We start from the raw sequence: 16847 nt of genomic DNA on the forward strand, positions 1-16847 counted from the left end.
GATGAGGGCAATCCCTTGATGGTGACACACCGTTTCTGTTTATTTCAGGGTCATTTGGCTGGTGGGTGAGAACGGAACTTCCAATAAATTTCGATCAAGTCATTGAGTTTGGTTCCTTGTTTATGGGCCGTGGGTGTCACTGGTTGGGCCAGCAGTTATTGCCCGTCCCTAGTTGCCCTTGAGAAGGTGGGGGTGAGTCCATGTGCTGTAGGCTGACCCACAGTCAGGACAGTGTGGGGGGGGTGGGGTGGGTTGGGGGTTGTACCTGTCTGGTGGTGTCCATCTGGTACATTGGTGGAGGCTGTAGGTTTGGCAGATACCTACAGTAGCCACAGTGAGTTCTTGCCTGTTGAGTCACTGGTCTGTTTGTGATGCGCAAGTGAGTGGTGAACGATGCTGGAAGGTGGGTGAGACTGGAGATGAATCAGATTGGCCAAGATCCTGTTGAATGGGGTCACTGGATGAAATTGCCTTCTCCTCCTGCTTTTAAATTGTTTGACCCCAGGGCCTTCATCGCCATCCTCTGTGTATATGGGCATGGGGTGCCATGTTCCGCCTGTGTCGGCAGTCTGTCTGTCCTGTTTAGGTGAAGGGGACTTTGCCAGGAACTGAATTCCTGACTCCTGGATTTTGTTCTCTCACTGAGCCATATAACGTAGAAACAGACCCTTTGGCCCAACACTAACTCCTTACCTTGAAGAATGCCCTCTGGTCTTTGACATATCTGCCATGGGGACGATATTCTCACAATCTGTGCTATCTATGCCTCAGTCAGATCCTGCCTCAGTCTCCTGTGTTCCAATGAAAACTAACCCTGCCTTTCCAGTCACTCTTCGTAACTGAGATTTTCTATCCCAGGCAACATCCTGGTGAACCTCCTCTGCACCATCTCCAGTGCATTCCTTTGACAGTGTGGTGACCAGAACTGCACGCAGTATTCCATCTGTGGCCCGACAAATGTTTTATAAAGTTGTAACAAGACTTCCTTGCTCCTGCATTCTATGCTGTGGCTAATGAAGCTTCCCGTATGCTGTCTCACCACCCTGTCTACCTGTGCTGACCACCTGTCTACTTGTATGCCAAGGTCTCTGTTTCTCAGTACTCACTAAGAACTTAAACATTGTGTATGTCCTTCTCTGACACATCACGATATGTACTGATCAGGATTAAATCTTATCTGCTGTTGCTCTGCCCAATTTCCCAGCTGACCAATAGCAGACTGTATCCTGAGACTGTCCCCCTCACTACCAACAACACCCACCAATTCTCATGTCAGCTGCAAACTCACTAATTAAACCGTCTACATTCACATCCAAGTCGTTACTGTAAATAACAAGCAGCGAGGGGCCCAGCATCGATCCCTGGGGTACACTCCTGATCCCAGGCTTCCTTTTACAAAGCCAGCCCTCCACCACCACCCTGTGCCTCCTGTTTGGAAGCCACTCCTGGAGCTAGTTTGCCAACTTGCCGTGGACCCATTTTGGACCGGCCTTCCATGTGGGAGCTTGCCAAGGTTCTGACTGAAGTCCACTATCCTCGTCAATACACAGAAGACCCTCAATTATCTGAAGGTCATGGGTTGGGGGGCGGGGGGGAGGGGGGGGGGTGCGGTGGGGGGCGGTGGTATTTCGCTCAGTAATCGAATGCCGGATAACATAGTTAGCCAAGCATCAGAACCTTGCAATACTGTCAGATAATCGAATGCTGGATAATCGAGGTTTCTCTGTATTCGTCCTTTTCAAAAAAACTCAATAACATTAGTCAGACAGGACCTCCCTCCAACAAACCCCTGCTGACTATCCCTATCCCTACCTTTCTTCAGAATTTTGTTCCAATAATTTCCCTCCCACTGATATCAGACTAATTGCTCTGTAATTACCTGGCCTATCCTTGAACAAAGAAACCACATTATGTATCCTTCTGTCATCTGACGCTTCTGTGGTCAGTAAGGTATGGAATATTTCTGCTAGGGCCCCAGCAATCTCCTCCCATAGCAACCTGGGATACATCCCATCAGGCTCTGGGGTTTTACGATTTTGTATGCACTAAAACATCTAATACCGCCTCCTTATTAATTTTAAACCAGAATCTCACCATCCCAATAAATATCTCCAGTTACAATACCTTTCTGCTGTGTGAGTATAAATGAGAAATATGTATTTTTAAGACCTCCCCCATGTCTACTGGCTCCGTGCAAACATTGCCCTTTTGGTCTATATGAGGCCCGATTCTTTCTCTGATAATCCACTTGCTGTAATATAAATAGGTTTTTGATTAATAAAGGGATGAAAGCTTATAGGGAGAAGGCAAGAGATTGTGGTTGTGGGCAGCACGGTGGCACAGTGGTTAGCACTGCTGTCTCACAGCGCCAGAGACCCGGGTTCAATTCCCGCCTCAGGTGACTGACTGTGTGGAGTTTGCACATTCTCCCCGTGTCTGTGTGGGTTTCCTCCGGCTGCTCCGGTTTCCTCCCACAATCACAAAGATGTGCAGGTCAGGTGAATTGGCCATGCTAAATTACCCGTAGTGTTAGGTAAGGGGTAAACGTAGGGGTATGGTGTGGGTTGCACTTTGGCGGGGCGGTGTGGACTTGTTGGGCCGAAGGGCCTGTTTCCACACTGTAAGTAATCTAATCTAATCTAATCTATATCAGCCATGATGGAATGGTGGAGCAGACTCGATGGGCTGAATGGCCTAATTCTGTAGTCAGTACGTGTGCAGTTTCATTAAATGCCCCAGTTTGTTGGCACTCTGGAAACAGTGAGTGACATGTTTTGTTTCTCTCTCGCTCTCACTCCTGCTTTCTCTACAGGGTAGATAATTTTGGCCTGGGGCTCCTGCTCAATACCAAGCAGATCAAACGGATGGTGGCATCTTATGTGGGTGAGAATGCGGAGTTTGAACGACAGTATCTATCTGGAGAGTTGGAGGTGGAGCTGACCCCACAGGTAAGAAACAGAGTGGCAGCAACATTTCCACTGGTCTCAGCGAGGAGATGGGGAACTGGGCAATAATCAGTGGTACTGACTGGTCCCCCACTCCGACTTCCACCGTTAGGGACAGGCCTGGCAGAGGGCAGCATTCTATCGATTTACCTCCTGCCTGTTTCCAGGAAACCCCGTCTGCACTCCAGTGGCAAGACTCCGAGGAAGTGAACCCAATCTCAGTACAGCATTAGGCAGCTTTGCTGGGGACAGTGTAGAGGGAGCTTTACTCTGTATCTAACCCTGTGCTGTCCCTGTCCTGGGAGAGTTTGATGGGGACAGTGTAGAGGGAGCTTTACTCTGTATCTAACCCTGTGCTGTCCCTGTCCTGGGAGTGTTTGATGGGGACAGTGTAGAGGGAGCTTTACTCTGTATCTAACCCTGTGCTGTCCCTGTCCTGGGAGAGTTTGATGGGGACAGTGTAGAGGGAGCTTTACTCTGTATCTAACCCTGTGCTGTCCCTGTCCTGGGAGTGTTTGATGGGAACAGTGTAGAGAGAGCTTTACTCTGTATCTAACCCTGTGCTGTCCCTGTCCCTCTTGGGTAGGTTGGGGGAGTGGGGGGAGTTGGGGTGGGGGAGCGGGGGGGAGGGGGGTGGTGGGTGTGTGTCGAGGAAGCTTTATCTTTAAAGGAATAGAGTGAGCTCTGTCTCGAATCTGTCTGCGTCTGTCCTGGGAGTATTTGATGTTGATAATTTTGAGTGTGATTTATTTTCCATGTGAAAATGAGCTGACATGGTTGTTCCTGAGGCACCGTTTGTGTGGCAGTCCCTGCACAGTTTTGGGTTTGGGACTGAACATCTGTATTCACACTTCACACCTGGTGGTACTGATTAATCTCCTGGCTTCTCTCTCTCTCCCTGTGTCTCTCTCTCTCTCTCTCTCTCCCTGTCTCTCTCTCTCTCTCCCTGTCTCTCTCTGTCTCTGTCTCTGTCTCTGTCTCTATCTCTGTCTCTCTCTCTGTCTCTGTCTCTGTCTCTGTCTCTCTCTCTCTCTGTCTCTCTCTCTGTCTCTCTCTCTGTCTCTCTCTCTGTCTCTCTCTCTGTCTCTCTCTCTGTCTCTCTGTCTGTCTCTCTGTCTGTCTCTCTGTCTCTTTTTCTCTCTCTCTCTCTCTCTCTCTTCCTCTCTCTCTCTTCCTCTCTCTCTCTCCCAGGGAACTTTGGCTGAAAGAATTCGAGCTGGGGGTGCAGGGATCCCTGCGTTTTTCACCCCCACTGCCTATGGGACGCTGATTGAGGAAGGAGGGGCCCCAATAAAATACAACAAGGACAGCAGTATTAGCATCGCCAGTGAGCCCAGAGAGGTAATGGTGTGCATCTCCCATCTGCTGCCCAATTCCTAGCTCACCCTGAGCCCTCTTACTGTGATGATCAGTCTCTGGGTGCTGATAGTGACAACATCTCTGTCCCTTTCTCCCTCCTGTCCTCAGTTGGGTGCTCGGTTTGATTTGATTGAGATGTTTTCTGAATGAGTTGGGATTGTGAGGTAGGAATTTCATGTGGGATCAGGAATTCTGCACCTGGTGGCTCAGTGACTAGCATTGTTGCCTCACAGTGCCAGGGACCCGGGTTTGATTCCACCCTCTGGCTAATGTCTGTGTGGAGTTTGCACATTCTCCCTGTGTCTGCGTGGGTTTCCTCCGGGTGCTCCGGTTTCCTCCCACAGTCCAAAGATGTGCAGGTCAGGGTGGATTGGCCATGCTAAATTGCCCCTAGTGTTCAGGGATGTCCAGGCTATGGGGGCGAGCCATGGGAAATTCTGAGTTATAGGGATAGGGTGGGTCTGGGTCTGGGTGGGATGCTGTTTGGAGGGTCAGTGTGAACTCAATGGGCCGAATAGCCTGCTTCCACACTGAAGGGTTTCTGTGATTCTGATTTCATTGGCATTTTCAAACAATCTGAGTGGTCACGTGTTTTTTCTCAGCCAGAGACCTCTCAGATTAGGAGAAGGTGTGTGAGCTTCCCATGATAGAGTTGTCTTTCCTCACTCACCCACTGTGCAGGCTCTGTGCTGCAGTCTCTGGATTGGACGCTCGGAGCAAGAGGAGACCATTCTTCCCTTTTTGAATGGTCCTGACTGATCTTCCAGTTCATGTTCCCTGTTCCTGCCAACTCCTCATGTTCTTGGAACCCTTTCGCCCCAGGAAGTACGTCAAAGTCCTTGGAAAAACTCACTTTCTGTGGCAGAGAATCCCACAGGCTCCCCATCTCAGTCCACAATGGCCCACCCCATATCGATCGAGTGTGAGCCCAATACTGGATTCCCTGGTAATTGGGAACATCCTTGCTGCATTAACCCTGTCTACTCCTGCTAGAATTTTATGGATTTCTGAGATCCCCTCATTCTTTTAAGCTCCAAATATTGCTAAAACCTGTATTATGTAGTTGATTACATATCACTGCTGTAGATCCTGGTCCTGATGTTTAAATCTCCAATTAATCACATCAGGCCAATCAAATTGGTTACACAGCCCCTCTACCTTACCCCACTCTTTCCCTCCCACCACTTACTCTCCCTGCCCTCTGGATCCTCTCCATTCAACCCACCCACCCCCCCCCACCCCCCCCCCCGCTGTGTTCACGGTGATATTGCGGCTGACACCCTCCTGTTTTGTGTTTTTCCCCTCAGGTGCGGGAGTTCAATGGCCGACACTACATTCTGGAGCGAGGGATCACTGGGGACTTTGCCCTCATTAAAGCATGGAAAGCTGATCGCGCGGGGAACATTGTGTTCCGGTAAGTTGTGTTCCAGATGCTGGATCAACCGCAGGGTCTGGACTGGAGTAGGATTGGGATCGGGGTCGAGTCCAGGTTGTTCACGGGAGAGAAATCACAGATTGTGACTGTGAGGTGACCTTATTGTTGTGTTGGCAGGTCGTCTGCCGTCTGTCTGTCCGTCCTATTCACTCATCAGGATGTGAGTGTTGCTGGTTGGGCCAGGACCAGCCAGGTCTCTCCCTAAGTGAGTGTCTCACTTGGCCATTCCAGAGGGCAGTGAAGAGCCATGCACATTGCTGTGGGTCTGGAGTCACATGGAGGCCAGACCAGATGAGTTCAGTGTATGGGCAGAAGGTGGTGGCTGAGTGCTGTTAATCCAGAAAGCTGGTAGTGTTCTACAGACTGGGTTCGAATCCTGCCATGGCAGATGGTGGAATTTTGAACTTAATCAGGAATCTGGAGTTAACAGTCTAATGATGACCATGAAACTGTTGCTGATTCTCAGGAACAGTCAGTCTGGTTCACTCATATCCCTAACGTCTGTCCTCCTTCCTTACCTGGTCTGGCCTATGTGTGACTCCAGACCCACAGCAATGTGGGTGACTGTTACCTGTCCTCTGGGCAATGAGGGATGGATAACAAATACTGTCGAGTAACATACAGGTCCTGTGAATAATTTTTTAAAAAAAAAACTTCCTCCCTAATGTGCATTAAAGACCCAGATGGGATTTCTATGACAATTGGTGATGGTTGCCATGGTCACCATCACTGAGACTAGCTTTCACTCCCAGATTGATCAGTTGAGTATAAATTCCCACTGGGTGGCCCAGTGGGATTTGAATCCATCTCTCCTGGGATTTTGATGATTAATCCAGTGACGTTACTTCCCTGCCGTCTGTCCTGTTCTATTAGGAGAGGGTTTGGAAATTCCTGTGGTTGGTTGGGCCTATCTGGTTGGGGGTAAGACTGGATGAATGGTGTATTCTGGATTAGAGTGGTGCTGGAAAAACAAAACAGTTCAGACAGCATCCGAGGAGCAGGAAAATCGACATTTCAGGCAAAGGCCCTTCATCAGGAAGGGTTTTTGCCCGAAATGTCGATTTTCCTGCTCCTCGGATGCTGCCTGAACTGCTGTGCTTTTCCAGCACCACTCTAATCCAGAATCTAGTTTCCGGTATCTGCAGTCATTGTTTTTACCTTGCTGAATGCTGTAGTTTCCCCTGGATACAGTGTCCCTGAGCTCCCACATACAGAAACCCACTCTCTGCAGTGGGGGGGGAGCGATTTGCGTTGATGGTGCTGACCTCTGTGAGCAGCTGTGTATAGTGTTACCCACCACACCCCAGGAGGGGACAGTCTGCCCCTGTCCCATTGGCTCTGTGTTGAAGCTTTTCCACCTGACCCCTCTACGTTCCCTTTCAGGAAGACGGCGCGGAATTTTAACCAGCCCATGTGTAAAGCTGCGAGAGTGACGGTGGTGGAGGTAGGTGTGTACTCCTGGGCTGGAGGCACGTCTTGGTTTGAATGTCTAGGCTGAGAGGATGGTTTCTCCCTAAGCTGAGGGGAATCGAGAACAGTGGCTCAACTCCGAGAAATAGAGGGACCACTGTTTCAGGAGAGAGTTTGGAATCTTTGGAATTCTCTGCCCTAGAGGACTGTGGGTGGCTAGTCTTTAAGTAGTTTCAAGTCTGAGAGAGATATTTGGAAAGGAATGTACAGTATGTGGGGGGCACTGTGGGGAGGGGGGGGGCAGTGCGGTGAGGAACCAGGTTTATCTCTAATAGTGGTTTTGAACACTGCAGCACAGTGAGTTCATTTCCCATGTAGTTTTAGTTAGAGTCTGGGTGTCCCTGGCATGGGTCAGCAGTTATTGTCCGTCTGTAATTAGGCCCTTGAGAAAGTGGTGTTCAGCTGCTGCCTTGCGCTGTCCGAGGTGTGTGCGGATGCTGGGAGTGACCGAGCGTGAGATGGTGTACAGGAGCTAGATGGACAGAGAGATGCTGGTGTTCTCCGAGTGCCAGGGCCTGTCAGAACTTGCTCCTTCCTCACGGAGCGTCACATTTACTAGCTGCTGGAGTGAGGAGGTAACCTAGCAACCAGTAAAAGCCCTTTGGTCAGTCTGAACTGATCCGGGAGATTGAAATACAATAAGGGAGGTGGGACAGGAAAAGCTGGGAGTTTGTTTGAAGTTTGATTGGTTTGTTTTGATTAATGGGAGCTGAAAATGTATTGCTGGAAAAGCGCAGTAGGTCAGGCAGCATCCAAGGAACAGGAGAATCGACGTTTCGGGCATGAGCCCTTCTTCAGGAATGAGGAAAGTGTGTCCAGCAGGCTAAGATAAAAGGTAGGGAGGAGGGACTTGGGGGAGGGGCATTGGGAATGCGATGGGTGGAAGGAGGTCAAGGTGAGGGTGATAGGCCGGAGTGGGGTGGGGGCGGAGAGGTCAGTGAGACTGAATCCTCTTTGAAGAATGAACATCTCATGCATTTGTTTAATTTAGTTTCATATTCAATCCCATGGTCTCTGAGAGACTCTGAATCTGTCTCAACCAAACCATTCAGTCTGGCTGTCCTTCGAGAGTGGCCACACTCGGCACCAAGCCGGGCTCCATGATCAAAATGTTCCTGCTTTAAGAGGGAATGCGTTTGGGATTTAAAGAACAGGGACAGCATGGGATTAAATACAGAGTAAAGCCCCCTCTACACTGTCCTCCATCAAACACTCTCAGGACAGGGACAGCACGGGGTTAGATACAGAGTAAAGCTCCCTCTACACTGTCCCCATCAAACACTCCCAGGACAGGAACAGCACGGGGTTGGATACAGAGTAAGGCTGCCTCTACACTGTTCCCCCATCAAACACTCCCAGGACAGGGACAGCACGGGGTTAGATACAGAGTAAAGCTCCTTCTACACTGTTCCCCCCCCCCCCCCCCCCCCCCCCCATTAAACACTCCCAGGACAGGGACAGCACAGGGTTAGATACATAGTAAAGCTCCATCTATGCTGTACACAACCCCTAGGCTGGCAGTGTTTATGGGGAGAGTGTAAGGAGAGCTTTACTCTTACAAACACAGTACTGGATTAGTGGTGCTGGAAGAGCACAGCAGTTCAGGCAGCATCCAACGAGCAGCGAAATCGACGTTTTGGGCAAAAGCCCTTCATCAGGAATAACACAGTATTGAGTGTTTAGTTGGTGCAGAGTAAAGCTCCCTCTACACTGTCCTCCATCTAATACTCCCATGACAGGGACAGCACGGGGTTAGATACAGAGTGAAGCTCTCTCTACACTGTCCTCCATCAAACACTCCCAGGACAGGGACAGCAGGGAGTAAAGCTCCCTCTACATGGAGCCCAGAGTGTACTGAGGGCAGTTGTCGAAGAGTCTCTGTGCTGGGTGTAAATGTCCCACTCTAGCCTGGTGGGTCTCTGGCCTTGCTGGGTCACTGAGGTGGATGGTCTCTGTGCTTTCCCCTGGTTCCTGGAACGGTCTTGAGGCAGCCCAGTCAAACCTGAGACGGTGTCAGCGTGTTTGAGCTGGGATCAGCTAATGACCTGTCTGTTTACGGTCAGTGACCCAGCTGAGAGCAGTGATCTCATTCAGGGGAGTGCTTGTCTCTGAGCTGGCCGGGAGAGAATCCAACCGGGATCATCGATTGGAGAAATCGGAATCGCGGGCGAGCAGAGGATGGGTTGTTGCTGACACACTGTGTCTGTTTGTGGTGTTTCCAGGTTGAGGAGATAGTTGACGTTGGATCGTTTCCCCCTGAAGATGTCCACATCCCCAGTATCTACGTGCAGAGAATCATCAAGGGGGACAAGTATGAGAAACGGATTGAGGTGAGGAACACCACTGGGCCCATCTCAGCACGAGACACAAGTGACAGCAAACAGAGCTCATCTAGGCCTCTGAGCCCATCCCTCACTGGGGTGGGGGGGGGTCCTGCTCTGAGCTTCCCCAGCCAGGAGTTGGTGGAATGGGGTGGGGGGGGGCAGTGTCCCTGAGCTCCCCAGCAGAGGGTTCCCTCTGCCGTCAGTGGGAACAGTGTTCCTAACAGTATGCTAGATGTAGTTCGGAATTAGAGGGTTATTTGAAGAGGAATCGAGTGGATGGTTATCTAGGGAGGTGGTGGGCAGGGAGAGTGACGTACAACAACCATTGGGGCGAATGGCCTCCTTCTGTCTCATTGTGTCTGCTTCATGTTCTGTGATTCCTGAGCACTGTTCTGAATCGACCACCTGGCTCTGACTGCACTCCTGCACAGGACATAGCAGGAGAGAATGTCTGATTTCCTTCCCCAAGACTGAACACAGCATCAAACTCTAGATTAAACTGATTTGGATTTTATTGTCAGCTAAAGGATTGTATATACTTATGGGGGCCACGTTATAGGGAAGATGTCAGTGTATCGGAGAGAGTGTGGGGGTGATTTCCAGGAATGAGAAGCTTCAGCGGTGAGGATCAATTGAAGGAGTTGGGACCGTTCTCCTTGGAGAGAGGAGGCTGAGAGGGGATCTGATGGAGGTTTGCAACATATGGGTGGGCAGAGGAGGGAGGGTGAAGATTTTCCTGCTTGTGAAAGGATTGAGAATGAGACAACAGAGAGAGAGCGTAGTTCTGAGGAAAGGTCACTGGACCCGAAACATTAACTCAGGTTCATCCCCCCACACAAATGCTGCCAGACCTGTTGAGTTTCTCCAGTATTCTGTTTGTTAGTTCCAGATTGTGAGGGGTCTTGGTTGATGAGGGGAGGATATGTCCTCCTGTGCTGGACACTAGTCCAAGGAGCAATAGCTTAAAGATAAGAACTTTCCCTTTTTAAGACACCAATAAGGATATTTCCCCGCCCCTTCTCAGGGTTGTGATTTTATGGAATTCTCCTGAAGTGGACTCTGGGTTTTTGAATGTACTCAAGGCCGTGTTAGAGAGATAATTGATTGACAGTGAAGTGGGGGGTTATGGGAGGAGAAGCAGGATCTTCCTGGTGGAGTCTGTTGATAGGGTCATTGAGGTATACAGCATGGAAGCAGGCCCTTCGGCCCATCCTGTCACCACTATTCTAATCCCATTTCCCAGCACTTGGCCCAAAGCCTTCAATGCCTTGGTATCACAAATGCACATCTAATTACTTCAATGTTCTGAGGGTTTCTGCCTGTGCCAACCCTTACAGGCAGGTCGGACCACCCTCTGGGGGGGGCTGTTCTCACACTCAAAGGGCTGATTGGCCTACTCCTGTCCCTAAGACCCTGTGTTTCTATAACGCTATAGAACGCGGAACAGTGCAATACAGGAACAGGCCCTTCAGCCCACCATGCCTAGGCTGTTCTGATGCCATTCTAATCTAATCCCGTCTGCCTCTCCCATGATCTGATTTGCCTTTAATCCCTGCCTGTCCCTGTATCTGTCGAAATGCTTCTTAAACTTTGCTATTGTATCTGCTCCTACCACCTCCCCTGACTGTCTATTCCAGGTACTGAACACCCTCTGCGTTTATCCTTTTTACAAACAACTTGTCTTGCACATCTCCTTTAAACTATCCCCCTCTCACCTTAAACCAATGGCCTGTAGTATTTGACATGTCCACCCAGGGAAAAAGTCTCTGACTAACCTCCCTACCCATACCTCTCAGAAGTGTATACAATTCTATCAGCCTCTGATACTAGTGGAAACAATCCACGGTTGTCCAACCTCTCCTTCTAGCTGATACACTCCAGTCCTGGTAATATCCTGGTAAACCTCTTCTGCAACTTCACCAAAGCCTCCCCATCCTTCCCATGAGGTGAATAGTTCCTTCTGCACCAAGCACTGATGGGCAGACTGGCCAGCTTCGAAATCCTGGAATTCCCTCCCTCAGGGCAATGTGGGTCACCCTACAGCACATGGACTGCAGTGGGTAAAGAAGGCAGCTCACCCCCACCTTCTCGAGGGGGCAACTAGGGACGGGCAATAAATACAGGCCCCACCAGCAAAAGCATAGCCTCCTCCTGTGACATGGCCCTCCTGTACCTCACAGAAAGAGGTGGGAGATGCTGTGTTTCACACACTCTGGGATGCTGGAGTTGATTAAGGCCAGCATTGATTTGTTTATCCTGAACTGACCTGCAGGAGGTGCTGGTGAGATGCCTTCCTGAACTGCTCGGCCTATGTTTTTGAGGTACAGTCATTTCTTCTGTGGAGTGATAGTCCTGTTCCTGTGCAAACCCATGCTATATAAGAATCACGCGATACAAGTAACACTTAAAAGTGTTGGTGATGCAATGCTACAGCCAACACGTGTTTTTTAAAGTTTGCGCTTTGGAAACAGTGTCCCAAGTTTGTCAATTGTGTTACAGCAAAATTGTGCATTATAGTAGAACGAGCTGTGCAATGCTCCTGGTTTAATCAATGGAGTGGCCTGTTCAGATCAAGAGTCAACCTCATCGTGGGAGGTGGGCTGGTGGTAGTCATGGTGAGGGGGGTTTTGGAGTCTGATGTTGGCCAGACCGGGTGGAATGGCTGATTGCTTCCTCCTGAAGGACATTGGTTACAATCCACTTAGAGTGCACTAACTTTTAAAAGAGGTGGATTCCCCGACTGAAATAACCAAAATACAGGATTTCACTGTTGAAGAATTACATTGTAACCAGCTAAAATAAATGTCGATCAGAGGGTAACTAACGAGCTGTTGATGTGTCACATTGAAAATGAAAGTCAGTTAAGTATCATTGAACAACATCATGAAGCGCTTTCTCTCTACAGCCTGTAAATATGAAGTGGTAAAGAAATAGCTTAGAGTGACTTGGACTGCCAGGAAATGTTCATCTTTGCCCCCCCCCCCCCCCCTCCACCAAAGCAGGCGGAACCTTCCAGAGTTCTTTCAGTCCTTGTTGTCCTCTGCCTGAGTTTTCCTGGAGAGGGTTAATATCCTGGGTACACCAAGAGCTCACTGCTCAGGAACCCCGGCCATTCTGTTCCCTGCCGACTGGTCACAAAACCCTTTGGTATATCTTGCTGTGCCTCCTTCACAAATCCATTTTCCCTGTTTCAGCCCAGCATCAGGTTGTCTCACCTGAGCTGTATTTTTATGGAGAGCAGGACAAAAAAACTATCACTTAACCTTCTGTGGCTTTCCGTTTGGGTTTCTATCCCCATGGCAACCAGAGATGACAGGAACTCGTCTCCAAACTGAAGTGTTTACTAGGAATTCGAATGTTTCCCACTCCGCCGTAGAAACAGGCCCTTCGGCCCACCATATTGATTTTGTACATGTTCGATCCAGCTTGTAGGACTCACCCACCCCAGGTACCACCCCAATGATCCAAAAATCTAAAGCTCTCTCTCCTCCATCATCCCTTGAGCCGCTTTAGACTTAAGAGGGCATCTTAACTTCAGTATTTATAGTTAAAAATCGCACGACACCGGGTTATAGTCGAGCAGGTTTATTTGAAAACACAAGCTTTCGGAACGCTGCTCCTTTGTCAGGTGCTAGTGAGAGAGGACACCAGAATTTATAACTAAAAGATCAAAGGGTCCTACAATTGATATGAATGTATTGAACAAACCTAGATTGCTGTTAAGACTTTAATCACTTAGAATGGAGATGCACGTTTCAAGAGATTAATATGTAAATACCAGAACTTCTTTCAAGTCTCTGCTCTGAGATACCTTAAAGTATGACCTTTCTTAAAGGCAGTGTCCCCATTCCGGATCTTTCCGGATGCTTCTGTGTTGCTGTAATGATATGATGTTCTTTCCGTTCAGAGACGAACACTTCGGAAGCTGGGGGACTCTCAGCCCAAGCCGAAGACGGAGGCTGACATCGTGAGGGAACGCATCATTCGGCGAGCTGCCCTCGAGTTTGAGGATGGCATGTATGGTATCCTTTAGCAGCGGGCACAGCCACTGGCCGAGTGTCCAGCCTTTTAAAGGTTTGGAGGTTGGAGGGGAAGACGTTTCCATCGGGACAGGGTAAACTGGAGAAAGCTAACCATTCTCATTGGCTGGCCGGTGAAGTTAGCAGCTGTGCCTTTGGCCAGTCATGGTTGCTCCATCACATCGGGAGGTCCAGCCAGTTAGAATGGCTACATACAGGCAGGGGATCACCATCTAAGGATACAGGGTGGGTCCGTTAGGACAGAGAAGAGGAGAAATGTCTTTACCCAGAGAGTGGGGAGCTGTGGCATTCTTAGTCACAGGCTAGAACATTGAATGTTTTCAAGATGAACTTACATATAGTTTTTAGGATGAAAGGGATCAAAGGGTTTGAAGAGAAGCAGGAACAAGGGTCCGAGTTGGATGATCAGCCATGATCCCCTATTGAATGGCAGAGCAGGCTGGAGGGGCTGAATGGCCTTCTCCTGCTTCTGTTCCCTGTGTAAGGGGCCTGGGGAGAGGACGGAGAAGATCCTGCGGAGATGATTCCGTTCTTTGGGAGTTTTAACTCTGCAACAACGTCATGAAGGTTGTGTTGACTCGCTTTAGGTAGTGGAGCTGTGAGGAATCTGCCCCCTTGTAGTCAGGATTCAGGTCACCGCTGATACAGCCCTGGCTGGGGAGGGACTGGGAGGAGTTCCTGCATCCAACCAAGAGGAACAAATTTACTGACAATTGCTGAGTGCTCATTAAGTGAGGATGGATTTGGAGAGAGACAGTATGAATGGATCAGGGAGAATGGTGTGATCAAGAGAATGTGAGGTCTGCAGTTGCTGGAGATCAGGGTCGAGAGTGTGGTGCTGGAAAAGCACAGCAGGTCAGACAGCATCTGAGGAGCAGGAGAACTGACGTTTTGGGCATAAGCCCTTCATCAAGAATGTGAGGGGGAGCTGAGAGATATGTAGGAGGGTGGGGCTGGGTCTGGGGGAAAAGTAGCTGGGAATGGAGTTTGACTTTTTGAACCAGGTTCTGGAGTTTGGATTGTCTTTATCCAGGGGCTGGTGGTAAGACAGCAGTGTGTGGGACAGACCCTCCCAGATTGGAAGCAGTGCAGAGTGCTGGAGCTTTGTTGCTGCTGATTTGACTTTTGGAGATCCATGTTAGACTTAACTGGAACTGACCAGCAAACCTGGGGATTGGGATGCCAATGTTAGCCAGTAACTTCATCAGACCTGACATCACCGTCCATCTCCAGAGTGAGAATGGTGTTCTGGGATTGGTAAGAGCTCACTGGGGTCACTGGGTTCCAGAGACAGTCTGCTTAGTCACGGCATACATTATCCCCAGCCTCCTACACCGCCTTGATCCACTATAATTTACTCATTGTTACAACAGGTCTACAGCAGACACTGTCTCCCCTGGGTCTAGATTAGAGTAGTGCTGGAAAAGCACAGCACCTCCAATAGCATCTGAGGAAAATCGACATTTCAGGCAAAAGTCCTTCATCAGGAATGTATCCCTACTTTCATCCCTGGAACATCTGGATAACAAGGACACTGACATCCGATCCCTATTTATTGAATTCACTGTTAAATCAAATCAAAATGCAAAGACACAGGGATAATGCTGCCATAGACTGAATTATCCATCTTTCCACGTTCTCACGCAGAAGTGATTCCCTTGAACATTTCCACGTGGAGTTCACTGGGGCTTGTAGATGAAAGCGATTGTGTGGAATGATGCTCCTGTCAAATCGGTTTCACTCACAGGGGAAAGGCATTGCTGCCAAGCTCAGTATTCCCATCGCTCAGTGACAACAGGGTGTCTCAATGCTCTGGGTCTGAGTCATGTGTTGATCAGATCCAATAAGGACCATAAGCTGTGGGATAGGCCATTCAGCCCATCAAGTCTGCTCTGCCATTCAATGAGATCATATCTGATCTGATAATTACCACCTGCACTTTCTCTACGTTTACCCCATCACCCTCAGGAAGGAAATCTGCCAGCCTTACCCAGTCTGATCTACATATGACAATCAGTGCCATCCTTACCCAGTCTGATCTACATATGGCAATCAGTGTCATCCTTATCAAAGGCCAAAAATGAGCTACAAATTATTGACCAGCTGTTCCAGCTAAAGACAGCTGCTGTCAGGGGAGAGTTTGTGGACCTCTTGGATCTCTCTGCCACCCGTGATGAGAGAGAGAATTGAAAAAGGATAGCATTTCAACAGCAAATCCCACCCAAAGAGAGGCAGACCTGGCCCATAGGAAGGTGTTGGTCAGTCATCCCAGCTCCAGGACATCTCTGCAGGAGTTCCTCAGGGGAGTGTCCTCGGCCCAACCATCTCCAGCTGCTTCATCAATGACCTTCCCTCCATCACAAGGTCAGAATTGGGGGATGTTCGCCGATTGATTGCATAATGTTCAGCATCATTCACAACTCCTCAGATACTGAAGCAGTCTGTGCTCAAATGCAACAAGATCTGGACGGTGTCAGCCCAAGCCTGGATAAGTAACACTTGTGCCACATAAATACCAGACAATGACCATCTCCAATCCGAGACAATCCATCCATTGCTCCTATACATTCAATGGGTTTGCCACCACTGAATCCCCTACTATCAACATCCTCGGGGTAACTATTCACCATTGAACAAGCCACATTAGCTACAACAGCCTGGATGGGAGCAGCTCCAACAACATTCAAGAAGCTTGACACCATCCAGGACAAAGCAGCCACTTAATTGGCACCACATCCACAAACATCCCCTCCCTCCCCCACCGACGCTCAGTAGCAGCAGTGTGTACTCTCTACAAGATGCACTGCAGATATTCACCAAAGATCCTCAGGCAGCACCTTCCAAACCCACCATCACTTCCATCTAGAAGGACAAGGGCAGCAGATACATGGGAACACCACCCCCTGAAAATTCCCCTCCAAGTCCCTCACCATCCTGACTTGGAAATATATCACCGTTTCTTCAGTGTCACTGGGTCAGAATCCTGGAATTCCCTCCCTCAGGGCATTGTGGGTCACCCTACAGCACATGGACTGCAGTGGGTCAAGAAGGCAGCTCACCCCCCCCCTTTTCAAGGGGCAACTAGGGACGGGGAATAAATACTGGCCCAGCCAGCGACCCCCATATTCCACAAAGGAATGATAAAAATTCTACACCTACCATGAATCACTTAAAAAACCAAACTCTGGCACAACTGAGATGGTATCCGAGGATGGGGGTTCTGCACAGTGCTGATCGAGTGTGTGTACCACAACCAGGACCAGTGCCCAGCATC

The 16847-nt window shown here is 49.4% G+C and overlaps 1 protein-coding gene across 1 annotated transcript in view; it reads left to right on the top strand.

Annotated features, from left to right (window-relative positions):
* Window positions 1–16847, top strand: part of oxct1a (3-oxoacid CoA transferase 1a) — a 55637-nt gene that overhangs the window by 13329 nt on the left and 25461 nt on the right. The window contains exons 5-11 of the mRNA XM_072592952.1: window positions 2813–2948; window positions 4137–4286; window positions 5612–5718; window positions 7123–7183; window positions 9432–9539; window positions 13441–13555; window positions 14736–14830. Of these exons, the coding sequence (XP_072449053.1) occupies window positions 2813–2948; window positions 4137–4286; window positions 5612–5718; window positions 7123–7183; window positions 9432–9539; window positions 13441–13555; window positions 14736–14830 (772 nt within the window). The remainder of the gene's footprint in view (window positions 1–2812; window positions 2949–4136; window positions 4287–5611; window positions 5719–7122; window positions 7184–9431; window positions 9540–13440; window positions 13556–14735; window positions 14831–16847) is intronic.

Source organism: Chiloscyllium punctatum, chromosome 2, assembly GCF_047496795.1.
Source record: "Chiloscyllium punctatum isolate Juve2018m chromosome 2, sChiPun1.3, whole genome shotgun sequence".
Classification (NCBI taxonomy): domain Eukaryota; kingdom Metazoa; phylum Chordata; class Chondrichthyes; order Orectolobiformes; family Hemiscylliidae; genus Chiloscyllium; species Chiloscyllium punctatum.